The 14,906-nt window shown below is 38.3% G+C and overlaps 1 protein-coding gene across 4 annotated transcripts in view; it reads left to right on the forward strand.

The window, feature by feature from the left end:
• The first annotated feature begins 820 nt into the window (after window positions 1-820).
• LOC137236092 (PHD finger protein 14-like) overlaps window positions 821-14,906 on the forward strand; it is a 30,322-nt gene continuing 16,236 nt past the window's right edge. Inside the window, exons 1-3 of one of the 4 annotated variants that reach the window (XM_067758771.1) lie at window positions 826-910; window positions 1,003-2,513; window positions 10,283-10,468. In XM_067758771.1, coding sequence (XP_067614872.1) covers window positions 1,101-2,513; window positions 10,283-10,348 — 1,479 coding nt within the window. In that variant the 5' untranslated portion in view covers window positions 826-910; window positions 1,003-1,100 and the 3' untranslated portion in view covers window positions 10,349-10,468. Of the gene's footprint in view, window positions 911-1,002; window positions 2,514-2,616; window positions 2,996-9,476; window positions 9,751-10,282; window positions 10,469-14,906 lie in introns of those variants that run through there. The other 3 variants (XM_067758772.1, XM_067758773.1, XM_067758769.1) reach the window with 3 other exon arrangements.

Here is a 14,906-nt window from a genome sequence, read left to right on the forward strand (position 1 = left end):
AAATTGCGCAGAAAATAAGATTCATGTACAGAACATGTAAACATATTAGTCAACGTCATAAAATAATTGTGTATCGTTCAATTAATGAGCCGCACTTTATATACTGTCCAACAATTCTGTTGATAGCGAGTGATATGCAAATTAAAAGACTACAAATGCAACAAAACAACGCAATGCGATTTATATTAAAATGTCCCCCAAGAACATCAAAAACTGTAATGCTGAATCGGTTAAACTGGCTTAGTATAAAGCAGTCAATAAGTTACTTCACTTTGAAATTTATAAATCATGTAAGATTAGGAATGCTACCGAGTTACCTGAGCAATAATATATTAGGGGGACTCATGTAACCGTATAAATGCCTTATATTGTGTAAACGTATACATTTATATAGTGCGTAAACGAGCTGTCAAATTTTATATGAAAAATCATTTACACAATTTTTATAACTTTACGCGCACATTTCATTCTGTAAACGCGGTAAACTCAAAGGAATGCAACCTTGCAGACACTAAAGCAGGCATTTTCAGCAGAAATCTCCAACATCAGCAAGTAAAGGCGTTTTAGTTTTGAATTTTCACTTAATCTTGCCATTTTTTAATTTGTATAACTATCAAAAAATGTTTGTTTGGCAATAATACAGCTGATAAACAATCAAGTTTGTCAAGAGTATTGCTTGGTGCGTTCATATAACAGCGTGTGTAAATGGATATAATTTTACACCTTATAAGTTTATATGCTATCATGAGTTCCCCTAATTTAAAATTCACAGTTAGCGAATAGGGCCCCTGGTGAGGAATAGTGGTGTACCAAACAATCGATACTATAGCATCGATAGTTTTGCAGTTCTAATTTGGTGTGCAGAACAAAGTTTACCATGATGGAATATAGACGGAATCGCATTGCGCATGTAAACATTAGTTCAGTTGTTTTTTATAAGCAATTATTACGTCATTTTTCTTTAGCTCTTGTTTTTTTTCTCTCTTTCATTCGTTCAATCAGTCAAGTGTGACGTAATGCGCAGAACGAAGCAATTTTGAACTCGTGAATGCATAATCCAATGAGTGATTTGTGAAATTTACACCATTTTCTTTTTCAAAATGTCTTTTAAACGTGCAAGACAGCCAAAAATCACGACGCAAGTTCTTCTAGACTTTGATCTGGCAGAAAGTTCTTCTGATAGTGATTTTCGTATTGAGGATCATGAAAGTGAAGAGGAGGATCGAGATAGCAACGATGAAGGGAACTCTTCCGAGAATACTGATGATAACGGGAGTGAGTTGGAGAATTTTTCTACAGACGATGAAAATGATATTAACATGGGAAGTTTTAAGCAATCCCTATTACAACATGTGTCGATGGTGCAACAAAATGACGTCCTGCATAATCTAAAAACGCTAGAAACTCATAAAACACGCGAACCAAAAGTATCCGTAAAGCCTATTTGTTGTGTTTGTTTAGGAGATAGAAGTGATGACACTAATGAAATTATTGAGTGTGATGGTTGCGGAATTTCTGTACACGAAGGATGCTATGGTGTAAGTGATAATGTTAGTGTATCGAGCACTAACTCTACATGCTCCACTGAACCTTGGTTCTGCGAAGCTTGTCGTGCGGGTGTTTCAGAACCAATTTGCGAGTTGTGCCCAAACAAAGGTGGAATATATAAAGAAACTGATGTCGGTAAATGGGTGCATTTAATATGCGCGCTATATATTCCTGGCGTGGCCTTCGGGGAAGTTGACCAACTGTCATCTGTTACATTATTCGAAATGCAGTACAATAAATGGGGTGCAAAAGTTTGTTCTCTTTGTGAAAACCCTCGATTTGCTAGAACTGGTGTATGCATTGGATGTGACGCTGGTATGTGTAAGACATACTTTCATGTAACATGTGCTCAAGTGGCAGGATTTCTCACAGAAGCACATCAGGAAGATGCTGAGGCTGCTGATCCTTTTTTTGCACACTGCAAAGTGCATTCTGAAAAGGAAATGATTAAAAGACGGAAAAGAAATTATCACAATTTGCGTTTGAACTTGCAACAAAAACAAAAGGAGAAACAAATTACTACGCATGATGTTCCAAATCCGGCCCAGAACCGTATACAACGCAAGCTTTTAAAATATCAAGCTAAGTACTCCAGTATTAAAAAATTAAAAGCAGATCCGTGGGTTCCCACACAGAAAATGTCACGTCTGTTGACAACGTCAGCTTCAGCATGTAAAAGGCTATTAGCAAAAGCCGAAATAATGGCGATTGATGTCGAACTTTTGGAACGTCAGGAAGCTCAGATTGAATCATTGACAGATATTCGAAAAAAGTGGCATATAGCCCCGGCATTTAGTGTGGAATTTATCAGCTATTACTTAGACCGCATACCGAGAACAGAAGATCTAAGATCACAGCTATCCATAATGATGAAGAGTAATGAACGACTTTCCCTGGAACAGGATTCACTCCGCGCTAGCTATGACCTCACACTAGATGAAAATAAGAAATTTAAAACCCAACAGGTACTTTTAGAACATCTATTTATTGTGTATGAACTTTTGTCTCCTAATCATACTAATACAAAAAAAAAAAAAAATATATATACACGGCGGTTTTGGGAAACAGCAGGAAGAATAAAGTAAAAGTATAGAATTGGGTCGAGTGCTAATACCTACGCAAAAATATCAGGAGACGTGTAAAAAGACGCGTAAGAACAATAAGAAGAAGAAAAAAGAACAATACCCAAAACTTGCAGAAGAGGAACGTACACTCCCTAGGAAGCGCGAGTCATTCTAGCTCAACTTGGATCTGGACACTAACCGGTTAAACTCTTCCCACTCAGCATTTAGGTGATTCAATTTTGAATTTCCCTACATATCAATACAATTTGATTACTCTTTCTGACTAAATAATGAGTTATCATACAACTGAACAAAAGAAATAATCAAATATGAATACTTTTGATGATGAAAAACTAAAAAGCATTTTTCGATCACTTTTTGGAATCATTTTTGAAGTCCTTTAATGAATAAATTTTAATATTTCATAAAAACCAACAAAAAGAATAATCAAATATGATTACCTTTGATGATCAAAAACTGAATATAGTTTTTCAATCACATTTTAGAATCATATAGGTGATCAAATGTGTTTACTTTAGGTGATCAAATATTTATAATCATTTTTCATTCAGCTTTCTGGATCTTTTATGAATATATTTGAAGACTTATAATGAATTTTATACTTGTTGAAATTTTACTTTTCATTAAAATTTTTATTTTTTTCACATACACATATTTTTTCAATCATGAAGATAAGAAAAAATATATAAAAATTATATTATTTATGCAAAAGATATTCTTCAAGACAAAAATAATATAATGCTGCTCGTGAACGAAGATTTCCTCAACCATTTCTCCCCTGATTGGTCAATACATAGGTTGTGAGCTATTTGACCACAGAAAAGTGAAACTATCCTGACGTAACTGGATACGGCTGCAACATCCCGTATCGTATCCGTATTTTAAGATGCAGACGATAATGCTGATGTTGGATGTTGTAGTCGCTTGTGTATATCTGTCAAGTTTGTTTGCGAGTTAGCTGTGGTTCGAATAGCTCACTTTCGTATGCTTTCTTCCCCTGATCAAATAAGATTATTATGTAGTATTCTATTTTGAATGAGGTGTGAAGAATAAATGTATTATAATGGCATTCAAAAATGATTCAAAAATCTCAACCAAAACGATTGAAACATATTCACGAATATGATCAGAAAATGACTGTGAAAATCAGTCAAATATTACTCTAAAACTATTAAAGCTCAATTTTACAATGATATAAAATATGAATAAAAAGCGTTTCGAAATAGGAATCATAAATGATTATTCAAGAATAATCACATTTATGGTACATTTTTCTCCCGACGATACGTTAATTTTCGAACAGAAAATGCTTTTAAATTTGAACGTTTTTAATCATCTTGGGGTATAATATTTAAATATTTTTTGATCAAAATTTTCAAAAAATGCTGGCTGGGTTACCTGTCCAGACGCACCCCACCCCGACATACAAAACATATGTCCTGCTTGTAATGTGTTCCCACATGACACCAACCATCTCTTTAACTGTATTGTGGAACCAACGCCTCTAACACCCCTCATTATTGTCCACCCCTGTTGAAACAGCAAGTTTCCTTGGACTCCCGTTAGAGTATATTGATTTTTAATCGGTCGCTCCTATTGGATGGGACGACGCACTGCTACAACAACAACAACGCGTTTAGATCCCCAGTATCAATAATCCGAAGGCGAAAAAAAAAAAAAATGCTGAAACCGGGGATGGGCTATATAGTATTTTTGCGCAAATTACCTTTCTGCGCTGGCGGAAGAATTAAAAAATATCCTGTCTGATCCCTAAATAGCGTCTGATCAAAACTTTATTCCGTGCAAAATCTCATTGTACACAAAATATTTTCCTGTGTACAACAACCACATGAATTCAGCTGCAAATATCTACGCACATAGATACAATTTGTCTTTTCCACCTTCGGATTATTGATGTCGAGGTCAACGCGCGTTTGACACCTCTGAACAGCACAACAGACAAGTCTTGTAGTTAACTTATTGGGGTGTGGAAAGAACGTGTTTCCAAATCTGCTTTACTCCAAGACTAGAGTTTTAATATCTAAGCTATAGGAATGTAAGGTTAGGTACTGCGACCTATTGTGCCCTTACTCTCTTTACACCACCCAGGCATGCTTAACCAACGAACCGATATCATTTCGTTACGATAATTAACGTTAATAAACCAAACAAAGTCATTTCGTTTCGTTTATTAACGTCAAGAACGTCAAATTAACGAAATGATTTTGTTTCGTTTTCTGCCATATCAAAACGAAATCAAATCGTGTATGTTGAATATTAATTTCAAACTATGCTGGCAAAGCTGATTGATGGTGGAGTCATTAAAGGTGAAAGCATTAGCCAAGCTGATTGCAACTTTTCTCATGAATTTTGACAGTACGAACATTTCTCAAGAGTATTTTTGACATTACCACCAACGAATTACACAAACAAATTACATGGAGTTTGTGTGTATGTCCGCTCGCTGTTACCACCTTACGGCGTCACCATGGCTATAGCATTGCCAGCACAATTTAAACATAAAGTATCACGTTTTTTATTAACATTTTTAACGTTAACGAAAGCTTTTCGTTTCGGTTAAAAACGAGATACGATTTATCTTGATAATTTCTTTATCGATAATATTTCGAAGTGTTTCAACGGAAACGGTGGAAATTTTTTGATAAACGATTAGCTTAACGTTAAGGTGCATTCCTGACACCACCTCATCCAAGCCGAGTTTGTGGAGTTATCTACTTTGTTTAAATATACTTTATTTTTGTAACTCATTTTTTGAATTACTTTATTTTTGAATATTATTTCAAAAAGAAAATTTTAGTGTTAGGGCGTTTATAAATTTTCAATGTTAATATTAATATTTTAAATTAAAAATAAATAAAATTTTAAAAAATATATAGTTGTATCATCAACTATTTAATGGCGATCCTACCAACGGACCTAAGTCTTTGAGGACTTTTTAATGTGACTTTCAATAAAAGGAGTAAATATAGCGTTAACTACTTTGTACTTTAATTCTAAAAAATAATTTTTAATTAAGTTTTCGTTTAAACTTGAAAATTTTTGAATACTTCAAATAAAAGAAAATTCTTCTTAGTTTTTAAAATATTGAAACTAAATCAGGGATCGCCACAAGCTTCTTATGGAAGCGTGACCACACCTACTTTGAAATCAAAAAAAAAATGCGACGGGGCTAGTAAAAAGTACACTGTAAAAACTTCGAAAATTCATAAAATGATAGTATTTTAGAAAGAAAATTATACATTTTGTAATCCTGATAGAAGGTAATTCATTAGATTTTTTTTAAATTAAATTTTTTATATTTTAAAAATTTTTTTTATATTTTTAGGTTTTTAATTTTTTTATCTTGTTTTGTTTTTTACAAACAAAATAATATAAATAATTTATTTGTTAGTCTACAAATTTTACAATTAATCAGACTAAATATGAATGAATGAATGAATATAAATGCGGATTAAGGTGTAAAATTAACAAGCATACATAGTGAGCAAAATTATATTATAAAATATGTATATACATATATTATTGAATCAGTTGTCGGGATGGACTGTGATGCCGAGCAACGGAATTGATTATCAGTGCTGTCGGAATGGACATGATTTCGAGCAGTGGGAGGTTGGAAAGGAAGATATTCCAAGCCACCCGCCCAAAGTAACTATTGATTATTAGTGCTGTCGGAATGGACGTGATTTCCAGCAGCTGATGTATATTTAACACACAATGAGTAGGGCTGTGATGTGTGGGAGGTTGGAAAGGACGTGATTCCAAGCCACCCGCCCAAAGTAACTATTGATTATTAGTGCTGTCGGAATGGACGTGATTTCGAGCAGCTGATGTATATTTAACACACAATGAGTAGGGCTGCGATGTGTGGGATGTTGGAAAGGACGTGATTCCAAGCCACCCGCCCAAAGTAACTGGAGCAGGTAACAGATTTAGTTTAACATGTGATTTTGAAACAGGTTATGAGTTCAAGGCAGTGAGTATATATTTTTTTACACTGTAAAGTGTGTCGCAAGTATCAATATTATTGCAGTGATTATTGAAATCTTTACACAGACAATGAAGAGGTTCATGCATTTGAAAATTCGATCTACATTTATTTAAATATAGCGGGTGGAAATACCGAGAGGGCCTAAAAGGGACATTAAACATCACCTCGCCAAGCAGAAATGGGCTGTTTATCATCCCTCTTAATAGTTTTACCATAAATAAAACGCCAAGCATCTCCCTACGGCTCAGTAGTGAAGGCAGCTGTAAAAGTTTTAACCGGCTGCAATAGGGCGGTAGGTTCCTTGATGGATCCCAGGGCAAATGATTTAAAGCAAAGAGCAAAAATTGCTTCTGGACCGATTCCAATTTTTCGCTACGAACCTGATTACGCGGAATGGAAGCATATTGCAATATAGGTCTTACTAAAGATAAAAAGAGAGTTTTAGTGTCATAGGGGTCATTGAATTCCTTTGACCACCTTTTTACGAAAGCCAAAGTGCCTCTAGTCCTATTCACACACGGTTCGATATGTAATTTGAAGTCCAGTTTAGGGTCCATTATAACGCCAAGATCAGTAAAGTTTGTGACTTGCTTAATGATATAATCGCCTATCATGTACTGATAGGTTTTAAAAGATTTCCTCGTAAAACACATAAACTTGCACTTCGGTAAATTTAGTGACATGACGTTCACGTCACACCACTCAACCAAGTTATTCAGATCCGATTGAAGAAGTGCCCTATCTTCAGGTGAGCGAATGGGCATAACCAGTTTGACATCGTCAGCGTACATCAGCGGTACGCAGAGCTTCAAAACATTTGGGAGGTCATTAATGAAGAGCAGAAACAACACTGGACCAAGGTGACTGTCCTGTGGAACTCCTGAAGATACATTGATGAATTCAGACAAGCAATTGTTAAACAAAACGGCTTGCTTTCTACCTACCAAGTACGAAGATACCCAAGAGAGAAGCCGTGATGGAAAACCCAATCGATCGAGTTTTAGTAGGAGTAAATAATGGGAAACTTTATCAAACGCCTTACTGAAATCAGTGTAAATGACATCAACTTCGCAGTTCGTCCTTAAGTTATTGGATACAAGGGTTGTGAACTCCAGCAAGTTAGACACAATGGACTTACCCCTGCAAAAGCCATGTTGTGACAGGTCCACTGCCGAAGATACTGCAAAAGCCAGTTGATTTGTGACAACTGATTCAAATAGTTTTGGAATAGCACAAAGTTTGGCTATTCCTCTATAGTTTGTGACAAGATCTACTCCCACTTTTATAAAGTGGTATTATAAACGACTCCTTCCACTTTTTAGGGAATATCCCTTGCCTCAAAGAGGCATTAAATAAGCAGGTAAGGGGTGGACAAAGAAATTGAGCGCAAGTTCTCAGCACAACAGATGTATTTCATCAGGTCCACTGGAGTAGGAAATTTTCAGACTTTCCAGATGCCTTAGTACCTCATCTGTATGAATATATGGTAGGTATCCCATATATTCATACAGAGTTAAGCGAAGGTAACATGTATTGATAGTCCACCGAGGGGAGTCAGGGATAGTCGAGTAATTAGATTTAAAAAAGGCAGCAAACATATTTGCAATCTCGGAGTCAATACTAGAAATCCGATCGTTATACATTCATTACAGAAGGATCCCCTTTAATTTTTCTTTTGGAGTTGACGAAGGAATAAAATGTTTTTGGATTGGAAGAGATCCGATGCTTAATCTTCATCAGATAATTCATATAGCATCTTATCTGTAGCCTGTTGTACTTAAGGCGCAAGATGGAGTATGCAGCATAGTCACTATTAGAGCCAGATAATTTGAAACGCTTGAAGAAGCGTGTTTTTTTGTTTTTTAGATAATAAAGTTCTCTAGAGCTCCAAGCAGTAGCTGGAGATGCTGAGGAGGTTTCGGAAAAACGCACACATTTGAGGATGTAAAACGTTGGTGAAATGGACGGAGCTCGCTTCAATATCTCCGTCGTACTCAGGCCACTTTATTTTAGAGACTTCATCGATTAGTAAAGACCAATTGGCCTTTCTAAACAGAAACCGGCGCGAAGACGCGTTCGGATCGGTAGTATTCCGCACCGGTAAGCTAAGACAATCCAGGTAATTGAAAGTGCTGGATGATAAACATCCTCAGGCAATACCACCGGATCACATCGAGTAACAGAACAATTCGATGTGTCGTTAAAAAATTTTTTTTTTGTTTTTTTAATTTTTTTATTGTAATAGTATTTCGGAAAGAAAGATTAAAGTGGAGATATTAACGTACTGTAAATTGTCCGCAATTAATTTACCTATATCTATTTTCAGCTTGTGGTTGATAATTTCAGAAGCGCTTCTAAATGCTGATTTGTAACTCTATTTCTGTTATTTTTTTTATTTGCTTAAGGAATGAAAAGGAGCTTTCCCAAATGTACGTACTACCAAACATTGAATAAAATTTTAAAACTTCTTGACGCAGTAAGGGATATTTCTTCTTGCTTACAACTTTCCAAAGATCAATGCCTTTTAAATCTAGTAACTGTAGTTCAGAGTCGCATAGCTCCATTTGGAGTTCTGGGCTCTGCTCATTTGCATCGCATGTCATGGGTATAAAAAAATTGGTAACATTTTCTTCTTGCTGAGAGCTTTAAAGTATATTTCAATGTGATATTCGCTTTAGTCGCATCAACCTGTCAAAACTGATAAATATGCATGCAAACCGAAATAAAGACATAAATTAATAATACCCACATACCTTTTTACATACGTCATATTCGATTTGCTTGAAATGTATATAAATTTGCCTATATTACTATTTACGATCCTTTTTCAGGGAAGTAGACCAGAGACGGACTGGGACTGGGATTAGGACTAGGACTGGGACTGAGACGCGGAGTGGTACTGGGACTCGTAATGGGACTGGAACAAAATACATACCACCCTCTGGGACTGGCAATAAGGGATGAAGAGAAATGAGCAGAACTTGAGAGCAGAGAAAAGAGAAAAGGTGAAGGAGACTGTCATCGGGTTCTGAACTATATTCCAAGTTTCAAGCTTGTAGCTTATCGGGAAGTTACTTAAATTTCGATTACAAAACGCTGTTCGCTATACAGAGTCAAGCTAAATAAAACCGTTTAAAAAAAACCGTCTATTATTTATTATATCATATTAGATAAACGAGTGATAATCTTAAATTATCTTCTCCGGTTAATAAGGGTGAAACAAATCATGTATGTACTTCAAACTTATCACTAATATGTATATTCCATCTTCAATTTTTAAGTTCAAGTGAGACGAAATAAAGTTTTGTCAGTGCACGTCTATTCATCATTTTGTTTTCTAAAAAAATAGCTACAACCAATCAGTGCACGTATAGTTTTCATTTTGCTTTCTAAAAAATAGATACAACCAATCAGTGCACCCCTATTCTTCATTTTGTTTTCTAAAAAAATAGCTACAACCATTCTGCGAGCAAAAATGGCGCTGGCACGTGCACGAACCCAGCCGGACTTGGTAGCTTTCAAAATTAACGCTTTGCATTGTTTTCTTGAATGCATTTAAAAATACTTCTACATGCGTTCAATTCAAATTAATTTAATTATTAAATAAATCAAACAAATCTTCATTGTTTTCGTACAGGTAAAACAAAAATATACCCAAAAATATTACTTCAAAAGTAATTTTACACGAAATTATAGCAGTTGAGTTCCTAATGGGTACAGCAGAATACATTTGGTTGTTGGCGAGAGGATAGAATGCGTGCGCGCGGGGATGTGTGGTGCGCTTGCCTGAGCGTTTTACAAAAACAATTGCAATTGCGATAAGGTTAACAACTAAGGCATGACGTGGCTGAATTCGTTTGTAACACTTCAACCATCGTAAGAGTGCGGGTTCAAATCCCACTCCCGGGATAAAAGGCTTTGAAGAGATTTACAAGATATAATCGAAACAGCTGTCGCCTTGTCCGTCCAGGCGTCATGTTGTTTAAATTTTTCCCAAATTATTAAATTTGGTTTATTACCAAATAAATACTGTGACGAATATTACCATCTCTAAGCTGGTACTAAGTAAATAAAGACACAACAGCAATAAAGCAAGCTGCCACACTTGTACGTACGTAAACAAATTAATCATCATGTACACACAAACATACAAGCAGCAGAGAGATACTCACAAACGCATGTCATCATCAGCTACTACTTGGCTCACATATACACACGCATATAGTTACACACTACAAATACACGCGCGTATGGGGTGACCAGGTAGAGGATTCTAGAAGAAGAAACGTCTAGACATTTGGGCAGAGAGTATAAAAGCAGCAGAAGCTGAGTAGTACGTACTCAGTTTGATTTAAGCACACTATTGGTTGCGAAGTATAATTGTTATTGTACTTTCAAAGTAGTCTAATAAAGACCACTTTGCATAATTGAATATTGGAATTATTTATTCAACAGTTTAGCGATACGACCGTTAGTAGAAGGTGTAAAATAAGCGGAGTTTCACTAAATTTGTTACAATACCAAATATTTTATTTATTTTGTTAATTTAATTTTTATTTATTCAGAGTTTCAATATTTTAAAAACTATTAAGAATTTTCTTTTATTTGAAGTATTCAAAAACTTTCAAGTTTAAACGAAAACTTAATTAAAAATTATTTTTAAGAATTAAAGTACATAGTACAAAGTAGTTATCACTATAGAGTTCTCTGAGAAAATCCAGAATGGTACTCGGCTTCAGAGAGTGTATGTGACTACTTTCTAGTTTCGATGATCCTAGGATCCTAAGTCTTCGTCTCGCGACTGCACCGCATTCCATCAGGATGTGTTCTGCAGTCTCGTCTTCGCGATGACAGAATCGACAGAGGCTACTAGACGATATGCCCAATTTATGCATATGGCTCCTTAAGCTGCAGTGTCCTGTGAGTATGCCTGTTAAAATCCTAAGGCTACTTTTTGGGAGGTTAATCATATCTTTATATCGCTTTAGGTTGTACCCTACTATTAGTGCCTTTGCCTGCCAAAGTCCTGGACTTTCGCGACAGTTTTGTTCTCTGAGGCACGTCTCTTTTTGTCTAAACTTGTTGTTGTTGTCAAACTCTTCCCTTATTGTATGTGATTGGTTGGTTGCTGTGCTGCCCGGCTATGGAGCCGGGCCCAAGTAGCGCTCTAGGCGCCATTTTGATGCACTTTCTCCTGGAACCAATTATATGTTGGCTGATGTATCCTGCGTATTGCTTTACTCAAACCACTTGGTTAAAACTATAAACTTGTTGATGTCCTTGATGCGGCAGTTTGACACCGCCCTTAAGTCGGTAAACACATAGTTGCCTAGACTTCGGGACCGAAAGTTCGCGAGGGCTGGGCACTCGCAGAGGAAGTGGGTAACCGATTCCTCGGCACCCTCCTGTCTACAGCTCCTACACCTCTCATTGTAGGGGATACCCATTCTACTCGCGTGCGGGCCAAACGGACAGTGCCCTGCAATAGTGGCCGTGATTCTGTATATTTCCTTCCTAGACCTATTTAGTAGATCACCGGTTCTTTTCTGGTTGTACTCTGGCCAGATTAGTTTGGTGGTTCTACAGGTGTCCGTAGAGTACCAATCACGGATTGCTAGTTTCCTAAGATAGGTGAGAATGTCTCTTTTAATTGATGTGAGTGGTCGATGCACCGCGACTGCTTCTGTGATGTCTAACGATGCTCCCGCCTTTGCTATTTCATCCGCTTTTTCGTTGCCGTCAATGTTCCTGTGGCCGGGTACCCAGCTGAATGTGATTGCTGCCTGGTTAGCTGCTTCACGTAGCACCCTCTTACAGTTATCGACGGCTTTTGAGGATGTGTACGGTGATTCTAGCGCTTTTAGCGCCGCTTGACTGTCGGAGTATATGACTACCTCACCGTCTATCCGGTTCTGCAGCAGGAAGATGCAGGCCTCTCTACTCCTTGCAGCTCTGCTTGGAAGATGCTAGCTGTGTTTGGAAGGCGGATGGGAATTGCGACATTTAGTTGGTTGGAGAAGACACCTGCGCCGACGCCGCAGTCCATTTTGGATCCGTCAATGTAGAGTGAGGTGACCCCCTCCCTGCCAACTTTGTCGGTCGACCAATCCGTTCTAGAGGATATCTGCACCTTGTAATTTCTGTCGAAGATCAGTGTTTTTGAGAGGTAATCTGTTGTCGAATCCACATCGTCGAGCCTTGTTAGGTGTCACTGTGGCCATATCGATTTTCTGTCCAGCATCCAGACTCCCTTAGCCTGATGGCTGTGCTGATCGCTGTATATCTGGTGTAGAGGGCCAGTGGCAGCAGGTTAAGTATACTATTTAGTGCGTCCGTCGGGCACGATCTAAGTGCACCTGTTACTCCTGCGCATGATGCCCTTTGCATTTTGTCTAGTTTTTTAGTGTTATATTGCTTGTTCAGGGCAGGCCACCATGCTATGGCTCCGTACGTCAGGATGGGCCTTATGACCTCCGTATAGAGCCACATCATGAGTTCTGGCTTTAGCCCCCAATTTCTGCTGACTATTCTCTTGCACTTGTTGTCTATTACGGCGCCTAGGTACTTAACTATAGTTGAGAGCGAGAGTTCCGTACCATCTAGTGAGGGCAGTCGAAATGTTGGTTGTTGTTGTTGTAGCAATGCTCGCCCCACCTAATAGCCGCGACCGATCACAAATTGTCATCAATATCCTCTAACGGGAGTCCAAGGAAACTTGCCGTTTCAACAGGGGTGGACCATAAGGAAAGGGGTGTTAGAGGCGTTGGTTCCACATTACAATTAAAGAGATGGTTGGTGTCATGTGGGGACACATTGCAAGCGGGGCATACATTTTGTATGTCGGGGTTGATTCTGGATAGGTAAGAGTTTAACCTGTTACAATATCCAGAACGAAGTTGAGCAAGAGTGACACGCGTTTCCCTGGGGAGTATGCGTTCCTCTTCCGCGAGTTCTGGATATTTTTCTTCAAGTACTGGATTCACCGGGCAATTCCCGACATAAAGGTCCGACGCCTGTCTATGGAGTTCACCAAGGACCTGCTTGTGTTTTTTCGCTTCATACGGCTGGGTTCTCAGGTGCCGTATTTCCTCAAAATGCTTACGGAGATGACTCCTTAGGCCCCTAGGCGGTGCTGGTTCGTCAATCAGATGTCTGTTGGGATGCCCAGGTTTCTGGGTATTCAACAGAAACTGTTTGGTCAGCATCTGTTGTTGTTGTTGTTGTAGCAATGCTCGCCCCACCTAATAGCCGCGACCGATCACAAATTGTCATCAATATCCTCTAACGGGAGTCCAAGGAAACTTGCCGTTTCAACAGGGGTGGACCATAAGGAAAGGGGTGTTAGAGGCGTTGGTTCCACATTACAATTAAAGAGATGGTTGGTGTCATGTGGGGACACATTGCAAGCAGGGCATACATTTTGTATGTCGGGGTTGATTCTGGATAGGTAAGAGTTTAACCTGTTACAGTATCCAGAACGAAGTTGAGCAAGAGTGACACGCGTTTCCCTGGGGAGTATGCGTTCCTCTTCTGCGAGTTCTGGATATTTTTCTTCAAGTACTGGATTCACCGGGCAATTCCCGACATAAAGGTCCGACGCCTGTCTATGGAGTTCACCAAGGACCTGCTTGTGTTTTTCCGCTTCATACGGCTGGGTTCTCAGGTGCCGTATTTCCTCAAAATGCTTACGGAGATTACTCCTTAGGCCCCTAGGCGGTGCTGGTTCGTTAATCAGATGTCTGTTGGGATGCCCAGGTTTCTGGGTATTCAACAGAAACTGTTTGGTCAGCATCTCATTTCTCTCCCTGATGGGGAGTATTCTCGCCTCATTATGCAGATGGTGTTCTGGGGACATAAGAAGACAGCCCGTGGCGATTCTGAGAGCAGTATTTTGGCAGGCCTGTAGTTTCTTCCAGTGGGTAGTTTTTAGGCTTGGCGACCATATGGGTGACGCGTAGCACGTAATCGGCTGGCTAATTGCTTTGTATGTGGTCATGAGCGTTTCTTTATCTTTTCCCCAGGTACTGCCAGCAAGGGATTTGAGAATTTTATTACGGCTCTGAATTCTCGGAACAATTGCGGTTGCGTGCGCACCAAAATGTAGATCCTGATCAAACGTCACACCCAAGATTTTGGGGTGTAGGACAGTCAGTAGCGTAGTGCCATCGACGTGGATGTTCAATATGGTCGACATTTGGGGCGTCCATGTTGTAAATAAGGTCGCGGAAGATTTAGTCGGTGACAATGCCAGGTTTCGCGCG

The sequence above is a fragment of the Eurosta solidaginis genome, unplaced genomic scaffold (genome assembly GCF_040869045.1).
Source record: "Eurosta solidaginis isolate ZX-2024a unplaced genomic scaffold, ASM4086904v1 ctg00001317.1, whole genome shotgun sequence".
Classification (NCBI taxonomy): Eukaryota; Metazoa; Arthropoda; class Insecta; order Diptera; family Tephritidae; genus Eurosta; species Eurosta solidaginis.